We start from the raw sequence: 20,594 nt of genomic DNA, 5'->3' as shown, positions 1-20,594 counted from the left end.
TTCTCTGCATAATTATGTGAATTAAATTAATTGGGAATGCACATTTGCATATCTAGGTTATTTCTCTTATGGAGAAAAGGGTCTTTAGAGATTATAGAAACAATTACAAGGCAGCCAGACAGTAAAATACCTCCATTTCTTGCTTCACATCTACCATTTCCACTCAGTGTTTTACTCCAGGGAGGATTTGGCCTCTGGAGGAAAGATGTGATAACGTCACTTTGCAATATGTGCAGGAGTCAGAGGCATGAAGCAATTTAATGGACTTCACCTGACATCTTTAAATTACTCGTAGGTATTTATAATTTGTTTTGCCCAGGAGGGAACAGTTGAAATTAAGTTCTAAAGAAAATTTGATTGGAACTGTCTGATCTGATACTGGCTCATAAATGCTGGGAGAAAGACTTTTGTAAGAACACTGGGCCAAAAGCCAGAGCTTTCTAATCATCTAAGGTGGTACATTAGGCTGTCAGAGGCGAATCGACTACTGGAACATGCTGCTCGAAAGGAAGTTACTTATTATTTTAAGTTACTTATATTTTTGAATTGAAAATTGCTCCAGTAGATGTCTGGAGACAGTCACAGAAATGTTTCTTTTTGAGAAACAGTTATTATATCTCACCACAAAAAGGCAATTTTCACTGCACTAATATGAGCATTTTTCTAATTCATTTTGCCTCCATTCTTGCAAAAGCGATTCAGCAACTGCAGACACAGCCAGTAGAGACTATAAAAACCGCCGCTCAGCTTCTGGGTCTGAAATGTGAAGCTAGTGTGGAAGTGCACGGGCATGTGACTCCTGTGTTTGCCAAAGGACGTCCCACCTCCCTTGCTCTGTGACCTCAGTAAAAGCTTTGTTTATGGGCTCAATCACTAGTTTCAAGCCATACTGAATAAAACATGAAGTTAATTTGGGTAAATTATTTGTCATAATTAGCATAAAAAATAAGGATTAATCAGGGTATACTGATAGACCCCTGATTGAAAAGTTATTAACCAGTAAGCATCTGATCATCCACGCACTCTGCTCACAGCAGGTTTCAAAGCACCAAGGGTACGATCGCATAGTCCAAATATCACCTCCTACTTAATCACTCTTCCTTGACCTCAGTGGAGCTAAAGTAATCCTTAACAGTGTTTCTGGTTGTCTACCATATTAAAACTAGAACTAGATACGCATCTAATTTCACTCCGTATTTTCTCATACACGCAGAATTTGACTACCACATCCCAAGATGGCCAAAAATGCAGTGAGAGGCTTCACTAAACAATGGCTAGACTATAAGAAGTCATAGAGTGGTAATAACTCTGGAGTATAACATGTAAAAAATATTATATATATTAAAAAAAAAACTCAAGCCAATGGTCCACAATATATTCTGTTTCCAATCACAGAAACGTGGGGGAAAAAGCTCACAGTTGTAGCTGGAAACAAAGGCCATTGATTGAATGATTAGTCCCAATTAATCTCAAGAGCTCATCAGTTAAGTGACTGTCACTGCTCTACAAAGCTTTCTCAAACACTTCCTTAAGGTAGTAAAGAGGTTCAAACCAAACCTGCTTCCTGTGAGCCGGACCGTCGTTATTGCAGGTCTCTACCAATCAATGCTTTTGGAAATAGATTAATTACTGAAACATCCACGCAAAGCTAAATTGCAGTGGTATGTCTTCTAATTGGTGATTTTCCTCTGTGCTCTAACACAAGCTCCACGTACAATGACCCTGAAAGCGAATTGGTTCTGCTTTATGATGCCAGAGAAAACAATGTTCTGCAGAGTTTTCTCCAAACGAGGCAACCAAATAAATTGTCACTGTGAGTTTATGATCAGGGTCGCAGATGTCCACCCACCACAGAAGGCGGTTTTGCAATTTAATGGCAGTCTGTAAACACCAAAATAACCCTTCACCAAGAGCAGTGAAAAAAATTTACAATTTCAATAGTTTGTTAAATAATCAAGAAAATGTTTCAAGGACGTACTATTTCTGCCTCTCACACAGAATATATGAAAATAAACAAACAATCGGCATTTTGCGTTTCTTTCTTTCTTTCTTTCTTTTTTGTCCCACCAAACAAAAACCATGCTGCAGATAGAGATAAATACGCTCAGCTGCGTGGTCATCGTTGTCCACCCATGGCCACATTCATTGTATCCCCATTGTCTTTTTTCCACCCTGTTGCTTTCATGTGATGTTCAGCTCCATTCAGCTCAGCCACCTCATCAAAGGTCGTGCTGCACTTCCCCGCAGCCAGCGAGCGTGTTTGATATTCTGTTCTTTAAGCTGCGTCAAGAAAGAGGGCACTTAAAAACTTGAGCGTGTGTGTGATTATCTCTGTGCTCTCACATCACAGACACAGTAATACACTCAGATGAAGAAAAATGGATTTGAGTTTAAACACACAACCACACAAAACAGAGAGAGAGCGAGGGAGTGAGCTATGATGTTATTATCTTCTTCCAGGTTATGCTTTGATTTTAAGGTTTAATGTTTCGAGCAAAGGCTAAGATCAAACTTGTCCTAACAAACTAGTACTTGTTAGTATGACCCACACTGTAGTATGATTTGTATTGTATTGGGTAAGTGTGTTTTTTATTTATTCAATGCAGTTTCCTATCTTATGCTGAGAGTTGAGAAAGCTTGAACCAAGGTGCCATCTCCTGGTGCAACACAGTAATCTACCATTTCACGTGAAATAAGTGAATGCTGCCCCCTTTTGGTGACAAATATAAACTGTACAGTTTTGGAAAAAACACAAGAGCAATGTGCTGACTGTAAAATAGAATTTTGTTATAAGTATTAATGACTGAGTTAATAGCCTTTAAAAAAAATCAGATTCAGTTTGAGTCTTTGTATCTGATATTTAATTTAAAAAAACTGTAAGTAAGTTAGAGTGCTTGGGTGGATGCTTTTTTAAAAGAAATTAAATCATCTTTATTGCAACATTATTAGATCCTCAACTCTCCTCTATTCTCGCTGAAAGAGGTTGAATTTCTACAAGAAACTTTAAGCTGCGCTTCCTTGACTCTCCTTGACCAGCATGGAGAGTCAAGGCTTTAACAGCTTAAGCTCATGATGGTTATCAGAAGGGAAATGAAACCTAAAGGTGATAGAATCCAGAATGGACCCACATATTTTTTTTAAAAAGAGACATAAAGATCACTAAACATTTATCCATGACACATAACGGACCGTGTTGGCAGTGAGGTCATGGACCCAATAACTTCACCTGAACATTGAACTAAAAAACACCCATAAACTGTGAATATGTAGCACACTTACATATTAACGACGACAACAGGATGAACCTGTGTGGCGCAACGTGCGTTTTCAAGCTTCCTATAAAAGAATTCCCCTATATTGAATTTTGCCTTTACCGGTTGTTCTAACCACACTGCAGTTATTAAAGTACAGAGACACTTTTAGCCTGCTGTGTTAGACTGGGAGAAAAGTATAGCCATAGACCTGAGGTTAGGAAAGAACATGGATAGTATGAAGATTGTTTAAGTATATTATTTGTTGTTTTTTGGGGGACATGTCAGCAACACAGCTGAGTGCATTTCTTTCCATCTCCAGCATGGTTTTTGTTCAGTGGGACAAATAAGGAAATTATATGCAAAATGATTATTACTTGTTTATTTTTATATAGTCTTTGTAATAGGCAAAAATACTATATCCTTGAAACATTTGATTGATTACTAAGGATCTCGCTCTCTCACACACACACGCACACACGCACACGCACACACACACATAAGTTAAAGGTTTTAGTGTAGATTTTATGTTTTGGTATATACATTTTATTTATACTTAAAAACAAGAAAATTAAATAGAAGAAAATGTTCATTTCATTAAAAAAGACAAATAAATAAAGTGAATTATGGCATGATAGTCTTATCCCTCTTCCTTGTTAATATTCATTTATTTCCATTTTCGTTCATCATTAAAAAACAGCACAATCCAATTATTTATTCATGTTCTACATTTTTAAATCTAAAATTGTTTACAATTCAGTTTTTAAAAATATCAAATGACATTTTCCAGCAAAAAAATTGAGCACAAATGTAAACACCAACACAACACTTGAACAAAAACTTACATTGTAACTATTCAAGCTAGTATTCATAGAAAGATTTTTCTTTGTCTCAAGGCTATTTCAACCGGTGACATAGTCGGTTCGCTGTCTTTGTAAAGTGGAACTTTGTGATGCCTCCATGTGACAAGAGCAATACGAATCACAAACATGATACAGGAAGCACTCAGGATCACAGCTGAGAAGAGAAGAGGAGATCAAATATTTTAATATAAATAATTAACAGTGTGCAGAAAAAAGCTTTCTTCTTCTTCAAAAATCAAGAATGCTAATTTCACCTCAGTGCAAACTTTACCTGCAAAGACGTAAATGAAACGTCCCTGAGATTCTGAGTTGTTCAGGGTGCCTGTTAACCACAGGATTACCACAGGGTAGCATGTCACAACATAACGCACGTGCTTATCCAAGTAGAAGTTCTCTAACAGAAACCTGAACGCAAAGGAGGACAGAAACAAAGGATTGTCCTCTGGTGCCCTCTGCTCATGCCAGAAACACCACTGGTGAAATTACAGAACACAGCGAGGAAGCACACTCACCAGACCAGCAGCTCCATCAGAAGCAGAGTCAATGCTAGCATTGAACAGTCACATCTCGCTGTTTCTGCCTGATACTGCAAATATATCGTCAGGTTCAGCAAGGCAGAGAGGGTCCCCCATGTTGCACACACTGCCACTCCATTTTGAACCTTGTACAATATAATGAAGTAAGTAAGTATTATATTGCTCACCAAAGCCAATGCATGTTAATGCACAATAGAATTATCCATAGCAGCCTGCGTCTAAATCCAGAAAGTAATGCAATATCACCATTGCTGTATTCCCATATGGAAAAGAAATAGTAAAACCTTCTAAAAAAACTTGCATAAGATGTGGCCTACTTCATATAGTGAATCATATCAGGCTTATATGATTTACTCATGAAAGTGGCCGCTTTCTCATTACTTTCATATATTATTTTAGTATCCAAAACATACAAGTTTCATTTATATAATTTTTCAAGGGATCTTATATCTGTTTTCACTCTTGTATGCTTTTTATATAAGTTTCACACAAGACAGATACGAACTTTATAAGATTTATATATATCTTTTCCATATGGGTTGAACCAGGTGTGTATGGATTTTCTTTTACTTGATGAATACTACTTTATTATCAAATTTGTTGTCAGTCTTTTTTTTTTTTAATGATGGACTCATCATTTCAGAATTACAAGCAGCCAGTTTGGAAGTTGTGACCTGCTTCAGTGGTTGATCCTGAAGCGCTCGTAAGACTCTAGAAGTTTCTCACATGTGACACTTTTGATATGTTCACAGATAAACACAAGAAAGGAAGCAGATTTATGTTTTGTTTGTTTGTTTTCGGCTGACTTTAATCATCAAATGTCACACCGCTGTTGCCTTTTGCGCAGACACCACAGAGCCAGGACTTATTTATGAGGATTTATGAATATGGTGTTGGCACAGCCAGCAGATTTTATGGATGAGTGACTGTGAATGGAAAGCTACTGATACATTTATAAAACGCGTACAGGTGTTACAGTCTTAAGTGCTGTCTTTACCTTTACTCTGACATAGACTACCTTGGACTGTTTTTAGCCCTTTATATGAAGAACTTTCTGGAATTTACTACTGCTTTTAAATCCTACTTCCATCCTGGATTATGTTACGAGCTCAGGTGAATACTGAATGGCAGTGAGTACCACCATATAAAAATAGCTTTTTATAGGTATCTTTTTTCTTTAGATAAACAATGACAGGTGACATTTTGCACTGTGTCATTATTTATTTAACAAAATTAGGCCAAAATATAGTAGCAGTGTGTAAAAAGCTAAGTACACCCCATGATTCACAAGCTTGTAAGACCACCTTTAGCTGCAAGTTGAAAAAAAAAGTTCTGTTTGACTTTTTCAGTCTCTATTATGGTTGTAGAGGAATTTTGGCCAACTAAACTTTATAGTGTTGTTTCAGTTAATTGGGGCTTGTAGGTATTTGTGCACAGCTCTCTTCATGTCTCATCACAGCATTTCAAACAGCTTGAGGTTTGGACCTGGGCTGGACTATTGAGAAGTGGCTGCCATGAATTTGAACAGTAAATAAAATTTTTTAACATGCTAACTGAGGCCTGTAATTTTTGAGTTGTAGCTCTTGTTTTTGGGTTTTTCTTTGGCCTTTTGGCATCAATACACACCTAAATGCTTTCAGACAAACAAACAACCAAAAGTGATGATCGATTAATATTAATCAAATGCATTTCATTAGCAACACCTGGCTGCCACTTAACCCTCTTAATTCCAGTGGGAGTAGTAAGGCTGCCCTTGGCTTTTCACTGGACTGTATATATAGTTTTACCAGGATTCTGAAGAGCCAGAGGTCTGTGATGTGGTATTTGTTCAACCAGGCTCCATAGATCTTCAGACCATGACAGGAGAAAAATAGGGTAATGTAATCGGTGAGCATCATCAATACTGAGGTTATCAGTGTTGGCAGCAACAATCTATACACACAAACACAGACACACAGACACACAGAAAACAGACATTTAAACTGGCCCAAATGACAGTAAATGATACAGCTGATTATCTTGTTTAGAGAATTGGATAACTGTGCTCGTTCACTTACTCTCTGTCATAAAGAAACAGCCATGTAATGTTCAAACAAAGGCTGATTATAATAGAGACATGAAAGCCATGGGGTAGCACTGCTGGCATGGTGTACATCCAGTCATAAGCATTCCTGTGGGGAGCATGGATAATATTGTTAGATAGGGAGAAAGAGTGCAGAAAGAGTGCCTGTGGGGAAACAATCAGACTCATAATACAGCGTGAGAACAATCTGCAATATCTAAAGAGAAAATGACTGCACGGAGGCCGTCTAAATTGCCTCTGGACCAGGTGGGATGATTTTCCACATGCAATTTCTCATATATGAGATAAAAGAATACAAAAATCGAATCATTTCTGGAGTGTGATGCAGTTGCCAAACATTGCAGTCTCATGTGAATTGTATGTGTAAATACAACAAATGGGACATACCTTCTGCAGAGTGCAAGTAAAAAGTATATATACATGGCCAAAACCCAAAAGTATGTGAAATCCCACACAAAAAAAGTCCACTGAGCAGGAGTTATCTGTGTTGTATACTTAAGTGTCACATCCTCTATGCTCTGCTTGAATACAACTGTAGGGAGATAAGCATTGCACTGTTGTAAGCAGTTTGTTATTTTCCCAGTACTATAAGTGAGTTCTTTTTACATGAATGAATTCTTCTGGAAATATTTACCTGATCTGAAACCAAATCCTGAAAGCGAGTTGAACGTGATGGATGCTAAAAAGGTACACAATCCAACCAACATGAGCACCACACGGGCTGGGTTTTGATTTGCCATGCTGTTTTGCTGGAGGGTAAAAGTCCACAAGAGGATAATTGGTCAATTATAAATAATTAACAATGAAATATATATATATATATTCTCAAATATTTTTTTAAGTAGCCAAATCTACACTTGTGTAGTCTTTCCCATTCCTTCAACAAATGCAGTTAATGTCCTACAGGTCAGAAAATGCCACAAAATAACAGCTTGCCTTGGGTTGATATATATTGTGTCATATCTTTTTATGATGCTGCAGTGAGCGGCAGGTTATCTTTACCTATCATAAAGAGATTGCTGTTAAAGCAGTTAAAAGCAGGTTAAAGAGTAGTGAACAGCTTGTGAAAAGAATGTGCTAGCATAATTGAGGAGAGAGAGTAAAAACAAACAGCGTTAACCTACCTACAAGAAAAAAGCTTGTAAGCACGGATTACAAGCAAACTACAAACATTGGGCTCAATAACATGTTTTCTATGATATGGTATTTGATATTATAACATGATTTTCATTATTCAAACATATGTTTATGCAGATTACATATATATTTCTATTTATTTAATAATTTTTAAGAAACTACACTTCCACTGATTATTTTTTATTACAGTGAGAGTTTTTTTTTTCCACATGTAAGTCACTTTAAAGATAAATCAGTGCAGGTTTTGTGTGTGCAGCTTGCTTCCACACAGTGGCACCATTGCATGATACTGTGGCAGTGTTTGAGTGCATACTGTATTGAAGTGCCAGTAACACTATAGCTCATCAGCTCATTGTATATGTAATTAATCTGTAATTGTACGATTTTAAAGGAAAGTACATTTTTGGGGTTATGATGCTGTTTTCATTCCTACTAGAGAAGTGATCCTAAAATTATGACTTTGGTTGAGGCACGGTGCATGGTAGGGTGTAGATGACCAAACTGAGTTAAAAATAAGCAAGCGATCATGGTGACTGCAGTTTTATTATTGATTAAAAGTGTGGGGCATAAATTCTTTTATACTATCAAAATGGGACAGATAACAGGATGAGAGCCACTGGAAAACTGTAACAGGCTATACAGAGTCTATGTGAAGTCAGTTGAACTGAAACGGACTGATTCTTATATAGTGCTTTTTTACTCTCCTGGAGTACTCAAAGCGCTCTATACAACATGCCTCATTCACCCCCACTCATACAAGCACTTCTAAACACAAGTGCAAACTAATCTACATTCACACTCCGATGAACACATCGGAGGGCAACTCCTTGCCCAAGGATATTTGACATGCAGACCAAGGATCGAACCACCAACCTTCCAATGAGTAGCTGATCTGCTCTACCACCTGAGCCACAGCCACCCCATAAAATTCAGTTTAGTTAGGCGACTCTTTTTCACCTTGAATACGACAGTTTTCTACCAAGCAAAGCAACACACAAAGTGTATTTGACAATTTTTACAAACTGTCAAATACACTTTATGTGTTGCTTTGGTTGTGTGTTGACAATTGTAAAAATTGTCAAAAACAGTTTGATATATTCCTTAACTTGTGTGTCATTTTGTGACTGGTGATTTGGGTTTACGTTGTTTATTCTGTATTTTAAGCTACTAAGACTTCAGAAAAGAGCAGTCACTTATCCAACTGCAAAAGCATGGTAGGAGCCGATGCCAATTAACACTGAGTGAGTGGTAGTGGGTACACCTTGGACAGATCACCAGTGTCTCACAGGTCTACTGTACCTGAATTCACAGGTTAACCTTACATGCATGCCTTTGAACTGTGGGAGGAAACCAGCCTAATAGTAAGACTATAGCTGGTAAAATCATATAAAACATGGGTGTTTGTGTCTTTCTGTGTCATTTTTCTGAGGATATAATTATTCTGCAGCCAAGGATTGAGATCGTGGGCAGCCGGACTGTGACACGGCAGCACAGCTGAGGTTAAAGGGAGCACTCAATCCAGGAAAACTCCCCCACCAGATTCCTCACCCGGCACCAGCTGTTGTCTAGTGGTGTGTTCCACTTAACGCTCTGCAATAATTAACGCTGAGTTCCCCCAGCGGAACTTGGATTGCGGGCTTTTATGGACAAACACGTGGAGTCATAAACACAGGTATGCTATTATATATGGAAGACTCACATTTTCTTGATGCTCATGAATACTAACATGACCATCAAGTCCACAGGCTCTTTGTTAAGACACTAAATATACAACTATACTACTTTTTTATGATGCTGTTATCCCACAGTGGGTCTGGATGATTCTTTCAAGTTGACTGAGTGATTGCTGTGACCCGTACTGCTGGCAGAGGACAAGGTCCAATTTGTCGGCTGCTCATCATCTAATGAATGAAATCATATCCAATTACACGCCCGCCATCTTTGATCACTTACATTATGAGAGATATGTGCATGATGGGTTTTATTAAAGATCACTGTCAGCTCAGTAATACATTATGATTCACTTTATGACTCATGTACGTCTTGGCAACAGTGAATTTTCACCCCCTTCTGAATCACACAGCGATTACATCCAAATACTGCTAAATATTAACATACTGTCAACATTTTTTGGGGGGTGCCAGCATGAAAAGCAATTACCTTGGACAGACAGGGAATCAGATAAAAAGAACAGAACAGTTTGTTGCTGGAATTCGTGACCAATCACAGCAAGAAAAAGAAAAAAGTGTGTTTGAAAAGATCTTAAAATTACAGCTATGCATGGCAACAGCTTCCCCAGCATCATTTCTGTTCAAACTAGATTGGACAATTGGGACATTTCTACATGAACCGTTTGGTAATTAGGGACCGTGACTAACAAGCTCTGTGTGTTTGGACCGTTTATCTTCTCGCAGCCCAGGCTATGTGACTTTCACGCTGTATTTATGGACGACATTTGTGGATCCCTCTGGAACCAAGGCGCCTAATGTCACTATTACACTGCCATGACCAATAGCGGTGACTGTGCCAACTAGATTACAAATGAGGATGGCAAAGGACAGCAAAGGTGAGAGTGGAGGATATTAGCCTCCAGATTTAATCAAGACTTACTCAGAGTCCCAGAACTGTAATTTAGCCCTTTATTAGAGAAGTGTTAAAACTGTACACACCATTGAATCTTTAGGAAAGAAAAATAAGATGTTTAAGTCTCTAAAGCTCAGGCTTAAACAAAACTATGAGTTACACCCCAGTGGGGTTTGTTAGGAATCTAAAAATTACTCACTCCTTTTGACCAAGCAGTAGACTCCATGTTTTCTCTGATATAGTTTTCACATGTATCACATTCAGTGTGATAACCCTGCTTTTTTTTTCACTCACATAAGTCATACGAGAACAGAAACTGAAATGAAATCATTTTGTTCTGGTGGAGTCTGTTCAAATAAAATTTTCATTCTTTTAAAACTATGCTACTGTTGTTTACTGTAAGCCTGCATTATCAGTGAAGATCAAGTTTGGACACAGATAAAACTCAGGTTGCTTACAGAATAGACTTACAACCTTTCTAAATGCCTGCTGGTTGTGTAACTGATTCATTCTCATAAAATTTGAATTGATAAAAAACAAAACAAAACATTGTAGCAGGTGCCAGTTTGTGGAAGCTGTCCTGTTGCCCAATCATCTTTAATAAAGATGGACATCCCTGTTCTGCCTAGGCATGTTTTATGTATGTTGCTAGAGCCTGTCTGCATAACTAGTATACCAAAGGCAGAGGAGAAGAGAACTCGTGGGTGTTTGCGGCAAATTTTAATTTACATCTGCATCTACACGCTCGTGATATGAAGGATCATACCTATGTTTTATCATTTCATCATGAGATATTATTATGATCTCTTTTACCGAAGAAGCAAACATGCAAAGGAAAGAGACGCGACTGGCACTGGATTAAACGTTACCCTCTTCCTCTTCACATCAAGCATTTTTTTTCTTTTTTTCTTCTTTTTTTTCTTTTTCTGCTCATTCTGTTGGTTTTTGGTTTTTGCCCTTCTCCCCCGTCCCTCTTCTCAGCTGTTTCTCTTTCCCTCTTTCTTTCTCCCCTTCTTTCCCCCAGTCAAGTCTGTCCCATGTTCAGTAAGTGAAAATTAAATAAACAATAAAAGGTGAATCAAATGGGCCATTATGGCAAGGCTGGGATGGTCAATTTGGTAAAGTAAATCCGTTGGGCATCTTTCTTTGCCTTTAGACAACAATTCTGATGGCAAAAGAGCCAAACGGGACAGGCAAAAAAAAAAAAAAGTTTGATTACCTTCTTACATGACATGAGAGCTTATTTGCTAAGTCCAACAGTGTTACATCTACTTCAAAGAAAGTTTCCCTGGCACCAGCTAACAGAGGGTAACAACAGCAGGTACCGTCAGAAAAGAGACATAAAGTGAGTAAAAAACGTCCTAAATACAGTTAGAATTTATTTAGAACTACAAATTAAATTTCTTTTAGCAATTATTGTTTTTTAATGTCACAATTCCAACACTGCTCCTTTATCCAGGCCTGGACCAGCAAAAGTGACCCGAAATTGGCACTCTGGTGGAGTTACTTTGTGTGTGAGAGTGTGTGTTTATAAGTAGTTTTAAACCTTGTGATCCACAAAACAGCATAACAGTAAAAGAAGAACTGACTGCGTGACAGTCAGTGCGGGAGCAGCGGCTTCGCTCATGCGCGATTCATTTGCCGTTTTAATGCACAGGTGTGAACGTCTCCTGCCCTGATAGCAGCTGGGGGAGGACTATCCTCCGCCTGTGAGCGGCAGCACCGCTGCTTGTTGAGAGTAAGAGCGATACGCGTTTTCACGTCAAAAAGTCGTCATAAATAAGTCTCCAATAATACCAGAGAAAGTCGCCAGATTTGTCGCTAGTCGCTTTTTAGAAAAAAAGTCGCTAAGGGGGTCTGAAAACTCGCTAAATATAGCGACAAAGTCGCTAAGTTGGCAACACTGCTGCAGCACTCGGCCGGGGCGGAGCTCTCTTTGGGCTCCTGCCCTTGGCATGAACACCTGCCACTAATCAATCACCTGTAGCTTAGCACCATTCCCGGACCCTACTAAAGGAGCTCAGAGCCTCTCGTCACTGGAACATTGAATCACCACGTTAGTGAGAATCCCAGTTTATAGATTGGTGAATTGTGTCACGCATCGTTAGTGATTGCTGTCCTTCCTGTCTCCAGATCCCCGGACCCTTCCTGTTTCCCCACAATCTGAGCGTGAGCGAGTTGAGAGCGGAGTGTAAGGAGCGGCTGAGACCCCGCGTGTTTGGAGCATCCGTCCCTTTCCTCTTCTACCCGTGGACCCGTGGAAGCCCTTCCCCAATCCCTCACTTTTGTAAATAGCACCTGGTGTGTAATAAAGCTAAAAGTCTGAACGCAACCCGCTGCCTGCGCTTGAGTCCAACCCGCTAGCCCCGACACACACAGGTTTTCCTTTATCAGACTTTATCAGACTTTTGACAATATGACTAAATCTGTGCAAAACAATCAAAACTGATATAAGTTTAAGCTTTGTGGTCAGTGCTAATTTGCACATATTAGTAGCCTATGCCAAATCACTGAATAAAGATGACGTTGGCATGCTAATATAAGTATTTAACTTGTTTCATTGTAAACTATTGTCTTAATTTATCTTCATCTTTAAATCTATTCAGAAAAAACGAGAATGTCACAACCAACAGCTTGTGTAACCAAGATGAAGGATGACAAGCAGACATTTCTTTGTCTTTAAAGACGACAGGCTAAAAACAAATCCTAATTTGTTTGACTGAATTCTTTACCACCATCACCCAATCACCCAATTAAGGACCATCTCTCACTGTCAGACCTCTGTATGGGTGCTGTCATATTCATGACTGCCCACATATTGAAGTTGACTTAAAGATTTCGTTGCTGTCATGCAAATCTATTCCTTGCTCTCACATGAAGCATAAACAGTTTTCCTCAAATTACCCATCCTGTCCAAGAAATAATGCATCATTGAACCGAAAGAAAAGCTAATGGAAGGTAAAGTGAACATTTAATATGCAGAAGATTAATTGGTGCCCTCCCAAAGGGGACAAATCTATGAAAAGCAGTCACTGCAGAGAGATCCATATCAAGAGAAATAAGATGTGTGCTTTGGTATGGCTTGGCTCCTCTGGTCTGTGTCATGATTAATTATACTTCTGTAGAGGTTGTATCTCATTAAGTTACTGATAGTGTAACTGTGGTTACTCTAGAGTAATGATCCTGCACCGATACCCCAGCGTCAAAGCTTTCCTTTTTGCAAACTAACATTTAACAGCGCATGTCTTCCTGCAGCAGCATGTCTCTCATTCACCAGCTTTCTTTCTATCCATCATCCATGATTTACTTTCATATCCACCCACCCCCGCTCTTTCATCTCTGAATCCAATACTGTCGGAGCTATAAACTCCCAGCAGCAGAATACACGGTGGTTTAGTGGCATTGTTAGAGGGTTTCAAATGTGAAACTGCTTGATTCCAGGGAAGGTTTGCATGGATTTGTTTCTCACAAAGACATTTTTCCCTGAAACTAGAAAAACTCCATTCTTGGTGCTTTACATTGTATTATCCATTTGCATTATTCTGTGCTGAAATGTTGTAATTACCATGCCATGTCTAATTCTGCTGCAGTTGGTTATCCATGTATTTCCCAGCATCCTGCAGAAGTAGAACTGTACTTGTTGCATCTGGGTAATTTGGAGAGTACAGCAGTAGTACAGCAGTAGCAATAACAAATCATTTTTCCAATAAGTAAAGTTAGTGCCATTTAAAATTTGTAGCTGCAAGAAATCTACATCTGTAAGCCACAGCTTTCAGTCGCTGAATTTGTGCCCTTTTGTTGAAATTAAGTGACGCGCTGACAGGTACAACATCATGACAGAATTTTTTAACAAAATTATTTCAATATAAACTCAAAAAATATAGTAAATGCACACTGCATTTCTGCTCCTATAGTTTAATAACTTAACTTACATGAGCATATTTAGGTTTTGGTTTTGTTTTTTGGACTGGTTTGGGCAATAGAGAGAACTCCTGATAGATGTGACACAAACTGACCCTTTTTCAAGGTCGTAGTCTTTAGTCAATATGAGAGAAGGTCTTCTGACATCTGTCATTTCAGTTTGGCCCAGAATCATAGGAAAAGGAAGAAGAGAGAAGGAAAGGGCACAGAGCATGAAAAGGAAACAGAAAGCAGTGCAGTGAAGCAAGGATAATGTAGTCCCTGTTTGGTTCTGTCAGCACCTTCTTACCTGTCAGTGAACAGTTCAGGCAGGAATTGCTCCAGTCTGTCTCAACCAGAAGGACATGGTAGCTACACGGTGACAGAAGGTAACAACACAATGCTATGGTACCAATAGTACGAGCTTATGCCCAAGAGTAGGACTTTCTTTCAAATGAAAGAAAAGATCTTGTGTAATGAAAGCCCACTGGAATGTATGAAATATGTAGTGTCAAGACTGCTCTGTGGTTATTAGAGAGACTATCCCATGGCTTCTCCATGACTGAAGGGTCAGCGCTTCAGTTTGTGCACCATGCTGTGTATTCATCTGGACAGTTGTCTTCTGTCCTGTCAAGATGTTTCTCAGCGAGCTTGCTTGAGTTAGACACTCACAGCTCAACAATGAAAATGTAAAATGTAGTCCAGCAAGGGTAAGTACAGTTTAAAAGGAAGGGGCAACTTGCTACTCTGGGTCCTCACATTAACATGTTTTTATGTGTCTGTGTTTTCTTGTTTTATGCTATGTAATATCTGGTTTGTGCTGATTTTCACACCACTTTCCAGTTTAATTTCGGGACATATCTGTGGTTTCCCCTTCTCATATCATAGGTTAAGTTATCAATTCTTTAGACTGAGAATTTGCAGAGAATTTAAGAAACTCGAATGATCACAAACAAGGCATACTGAGAAACTGACTCAGTAGTAAGCTCCACTTCCTCACAGTAAGAGAGTCCACATGGGGCCAGGGTTTTACTGTGTTTACATGATCTCCTAGTCAGTCCTCATGCAGGGATATGCTACTCCAAGCTTTCAGGATGGGTTAAAAATGGAGATCAATAACAGATATTTTTATTCTCATCGTATCTCTTCCTTTTTGCTCTGGTGTAGGGAGGACTTTAGTCTTTTTCCTTTACCCATGAATCTTGTTCTTTCCTACTCATCCCCTGTGCTGACAGATGACCGCTGTTACACTCTTACTCGTACTGTTCAATATTTAATACTTCCCCATGAATTTCTTTTGTAAAGTTTAGCTAAGTGTGAAAAGCAAAAGTCCCGTAGAGGGGAATGAGAGGCTAAGCATGAATGGCAGAGGGCAGCCGCGTGAATGTGAGAAGTAAAAAAGTGTAAATGTCGCCTATTCTGTTCTGAAAGATGAGGAGTTTGATTCTTTTTTAAATCCAGTGGTTTAGAGTGTTGAAAGTAAGGCCAGAGGTACAAAAAAGACTTTTACCAACTTGGTTTTAGTGGTATGTGTTAACTCTTTTATGATAATCCTTAATACATGAACTCAATCAATACAACCTAAATGGATCAATGTGATACAATTCCAAGATCCGATTTGTTCATCCTGATCTGAAATAATGTTTATCTAATGATTTAATATGTACACACACAAATCACTCACAGCATTGTGATTTTATAATATCAGCATTTCCAGGGGCTTGTAATTTTTTAGTTTTTGAAAAACTCATTTTGTATTCCACCCCTACATCTGAATTATTTAGCTCCAGTGCCATTTCTATTCTTAGTATTTTTACTAGTGTTTAGATGGCTGCAGACGAAGACTTAGCATGAAGTAAACACGATAAGCAGCATATTGTGTATGTTCATACAGATCATAAACAAATTCTTCTGGTTTGTGCATCACCTCAGTTCTTTCTTGTGAATATGAATGTTTAGTTATGTGCATGAGGACTTGTAATGAGTTATCATTTCCTTGGGCTAAAAGATGTGCAACATTAACTGTGAAATTAGAAAATGCAACATGTTCGTTCTATCTTTAACTTCAGACCTTCACACACAGCATCTGCCATTGTAGTACATTGTATGTGTGCACACTTACGTTTAAAACTACTGAAAGGTTTAAATTAGATAGTAATGTTTACCCGTTATTTTCCAGCCTGGAATAAATTTTCTCCAAGACAAAGAGGCTTGGATTAAATCAAGCTGGAAAGCAACAGTCTTGAAGGGAACATCAAAGGTTTTCACATGTCCCTCGGGTCTCTTCCACGAGCACCGATCAAAAATGCTGGGTGGGAATGTGCTTACAGTCTCCTATCCAGTGAAACTGATTTCATCCAGCCACGCCTCGTAGCCGAGAACTGCTAATCTCTCAAGTCTGAAATCGTTCTGAGAGAAGCAGCAGAAGAAGGACGAGTGGCAGTAGAGAAAAGGATTGGAAGGTAGAACTGAAATTGGCTGACATCTGGTGCATACTACTGCTGCAATCAATAAGCTTTCAAAGATGCAAATACATATTTGTTTTGTTAATTTTTTCTTTAATTTCAGTTGCTATGCAGTCTAGATTCCTTTTACTTTTATTCACCCAACAAATTTATCTCTGCAAGCAAATTACTCTTTTAAAAGTTCAGCTAGTTGATGCTTTGGTCTCATTTTTAAACAGACTCATTAGGATTGACACTGTTATGCTGTCATTGCTGTGGCAGCATCAGCAGAATTTTTAATGAATGATTAATAATTTACATGAATATGGCTTGTGCTTCATCTCCAAGCATCATAAATATGATTAATCAAATAAACTGAAATGTAATCATGAGCCACCAGATTATTCTGTTGACAGAGTCAATACTTAAATTCACATTAAAATACTGAACATTACTAATATTGAATTACAGAAAGGCAAATGAAAAGAAAGCAAGACATGTATTCTTAATTCTTATAATAGCATCTTGGAGTTCTTTGAGAGCTGAAGAGTCTGTGATTCCTGACAGACTATCAATATGTCATTTGAGGGTAATTGTGATGACAGAATCTAACAGTTACTTTTCACTTTCTGTCATTTTTTATATGTTTGCAAACCTCCTTTGGACTGAATTATTGATAAATAGCTGGCTGTTGCATGCTGAGTCTGAGAGAAGGGTAAAACATGGTCCGGATTCTTTCATAGACCGGCTACACAAATGCATACACCAAGAGTAGCTGTTCAGTACAAATTCGTTGAAAAATGTCTTCAAACACTGCTCTCTTTTTTAAAAATACAATATTAAAGATTTTCCATTTTGCTAATTTGGTTAAGTAAGCGTCATGGATTTTGTTTTTCTTGGCAAATTTTGAAGGAACCAAGTCTCATAACACACTTTAATATGTGGGCCTAGGTAAGCGTCATTGGTCTTCTGCTCATCCGAGATACTGTGATGCAAATCGGACAACACATTCATCCTCAGGGACTAAAAGCATCAGCACAAGTTCCCTTGAAGACATCACATACAAACTCACGCACACACACAATCCAAGTACAATGCATACACACACGCTCCTGCGTTTAGATCTCTGCCCTTGTTGTTCTTGAAGGACAGCTCTGAGAGATTTACTGCTGTCAGCTTCGAGGGAGAATTTAGTTTTCCCTTCAGAAAGAAAAGTCTGTCATCGCACTGGGATCAGGCAGGCTTGAATCATTACACCCATAATGAACATCAAATGGAATGAAATGAGGAACAAAAACTGGCTAGTGTGATTTGTACAAATTTCACCTCAGTTCATTTTTAATGCTTCACCAGCAACGCAAATAATCAATCTTATTTGCATACAGAGCAAGTGTAACAACTCATTATAGCTCTATTTATTTATTTTCTCCTCCCTCCCTCTCAGGCTCCGGGTTGTGAGTTGGGTCACAGAAATATTGATTTCACCCACACTTTCCGGGAACGCCTTTATTGACTGACTGCCACCAATAAATTGTTGATCGCTTGTTGATGAAAAGCCTTTGGGCTACAGTAAATCCTCCTAATAATGTGTCAATGCAGCTATTTTCTTGTGCGCTGTCAAAACCAAAGCACACCCATGTATCACATTCTACATGCATAAGTGATTTGGTTAAACCCCGATCTTTCAAAATCCAACACCAGTCTATGGTGCTGCTGCTGTTGTTACCAGGGTTTTGCCATTGAAGTATGCAACCTTGTTATCAGATTCAGGCTGCCTGGCAGGCATAAAACACTGGCTGGCATGCTATGTTGGTTCTTGTTGTTGTTTTAACTAGCAAAGTAGCCTCCAGTCATTCAGCAGTGTCACTGGCAGAGAGAGCGTAATGGGAGAAGTATGCATTATGTGACACGGTTATGAATTTTTTTGTGTATGTGTGTGATTAATTATTACGGGGGGTTTTTTCTAGACAGATCTATCCAAGAGGACAACAGAAATCGCAACAAATTTGACATAACAGCTCTATAAATAAGTCTGGATTAAAAATAATGCAGAAAACAGAGTAGATGCAGTAATAAAGACTCATGAGAATGTTTGCAAAACAGTAATATTCTTTAATATGTATAAATTTAGCACAAAAAGTAAGGCAATTTGTGTTTGGTTCAATACTTCATTCTTGTAACAATGCTCCTTGCAAATTAATCTTATATCATTGGAAAGCCTGTTTATGTCCCCTTTAAATGATGCCACAATTGTAAGAAAAATGCATTTGTGGGTTGAGCAGCATAGCTAAGTAAATGGACTGGGCCCCTGAAAAACAGATTTTCTCTGCCAAATGCATTTTCCTTACAAATGAGATGACATCCACAGTGGTGCATGACCTGTACGACACCTGCTGCGACCAGGCCATATTTCACCCACGCTTAAAATTTGTATTATTTTATTTATCACGTAAGATATATTATATATTATCACGTTGATATAAGTTGGCTTAAGAACTGAGGCTAAAATGCAGTTCTTGATTCCTTTGGTAAGATGGGAATTGAAAACTTTAGCTCAGGGGTGTCAAACTCAAATACACAGTGGGCCAAAATTCAAAACTGGAACAAAGTCGCGGGCTAAGATGAATATTTATTGAAAAAAAAATCTTCCTCCAGATATAAGAATGAATCTTTTCTTATGGACTCAAATAAGTTTTGCTGGAAAACTAAATATGGAACAAGCAAAGCTTAATAATAAACAATATATATATTAGCTGTATAATACCAGTAGGCCAGCTCTAATAGTAATTTGGTATGGCTTCGCGGGCCAAATATAATTAGGCTGCGGGCCAAATTTGGCTGAGCTGTGTTAATCATTTATCCCTAATATTTTAGAGAACTTCCCTCTCAGATTACTGGCTTAACTGTGGTTTCTAGGATATTTAAAAGTAGAATGGGAGGCAGAGCCTTCAGCTTCCAGCTCCCTCTCCTGTAGAACCAGCTCCCAGTTTGGACACCCTCTCTACTTTAAAAATTGGTCTTAAAACTTTCCTTTTTGATAAAGCATGCATTTATGGCTGGATCAGGTGACCCTGAATCCTCCCTTAATTATGCTGCAATAGGTCTAGGCTGCTTGGGGCTTCCCATGATGCGCTGTGTCTTCTCCTCTCACCTTTAAACACCTCTCTGCATTTAGTCATTAGCTACTATTAGGCTAATATTGGCTCTCTTTCGGTGTGTCTTTTGTGCTGTCTTCCTCCCCTCACCCCCAGTGGAAAAATGGCTGCCCCTCTCTTAGCCTGCTGGAGGTTTCTTCCTGTCAAAAGGGAGTTTTTCCTTCCCAATAGCGCCAAGTGTTTGTTAGTAGGGTGCTTGTCTGGGTGTTTGGGTTTCCTGGTATTACTGTAGGGTCTTTGCCTTACGATATTAAATGCTTTGAAGCCGCTATTGTTGTTATTAGACATACCTGTCAATAACTCCTTGTACAGCCTCAGTATTCCTGTTGTTCAGGTAAATGTTGAGTTATAGCAATATTAGCTTCTAGCTGTTAGTAATTAACCTTTAACCTAGCTTGTAAATTAGCTAATTAAATGCAGCTGTGAGTATATTTATAGTTTCCCGCCTTTTGCTTATAACAACCTAAGCTTAAGTGTTAATTCACATGACATCATAAGAATTTTACAGCTGGTCTCGAGTATGTTTCGTGAGTCAAATCCGGACGACTCTACCGCGGAGGAATCCAGGCAGCAGACTCCATGTCGGACTTTCCCTTTCTCCGTTCGTGTGAAGCGCTGTTTCATACGTTCAGTGATGCCTCT

At 38.6% G+C, this 20,594-nt stretch overlaps 1 protein-coding gene across 1 annotated transcript; it reads right to left on the bottom strand.

The window, feature by feature from the left end:
- Positions 1 to 3,934: 3,934 nt before the first annotated feature.
- On the bottom strand, positions 3,935 to 6,737 carry LOC143420513 (uncharacterized). The gene is made up of 5 exons (XM_076888700.1): positions 6,708 to 6,737; positions 6,438 to 6,582; positions 4,627 to 4,775; positions 4,386 to 4,519; positions 3,935 to 4,268 (listed from the first exon to the last, which is right to left on the bottom strand). Exons 2-5 carry the CDS (start codon positions 6,546 to 6,548, stop codon positions 4,120 to 4,122), a joined length of 543 nt encoding a protein of 180 aa, XP_076744815.1. The 5' UTR covers positions 6,549 to 6,582; positions 6,708 to 6,737; the 3' UTR covers positions 3,935 to 4,119.
- Positions 6,738 to 20,594: the final 13,857 nt, after the last annotated feature.

The sequence above is a fragment of the Maylandia zebra genome, linkage group LG9 (assembly GCF_041146795.1).
Source record: "Maylandia zebra isolate NMK-2024a linkage group LG9, Mzebra_GT3a, whole genome shotgun sequence".
NCBI lineage: Eukaryota > Metazoa > Chordata > Actinopteri > Cichliformes > Cichlidae > Maylandia > Maylandia zebra.
Note: the sequence above shows the minus strand (reverse complement) of the source record. Positions and strands in the feature narration are given on the sequence as shown.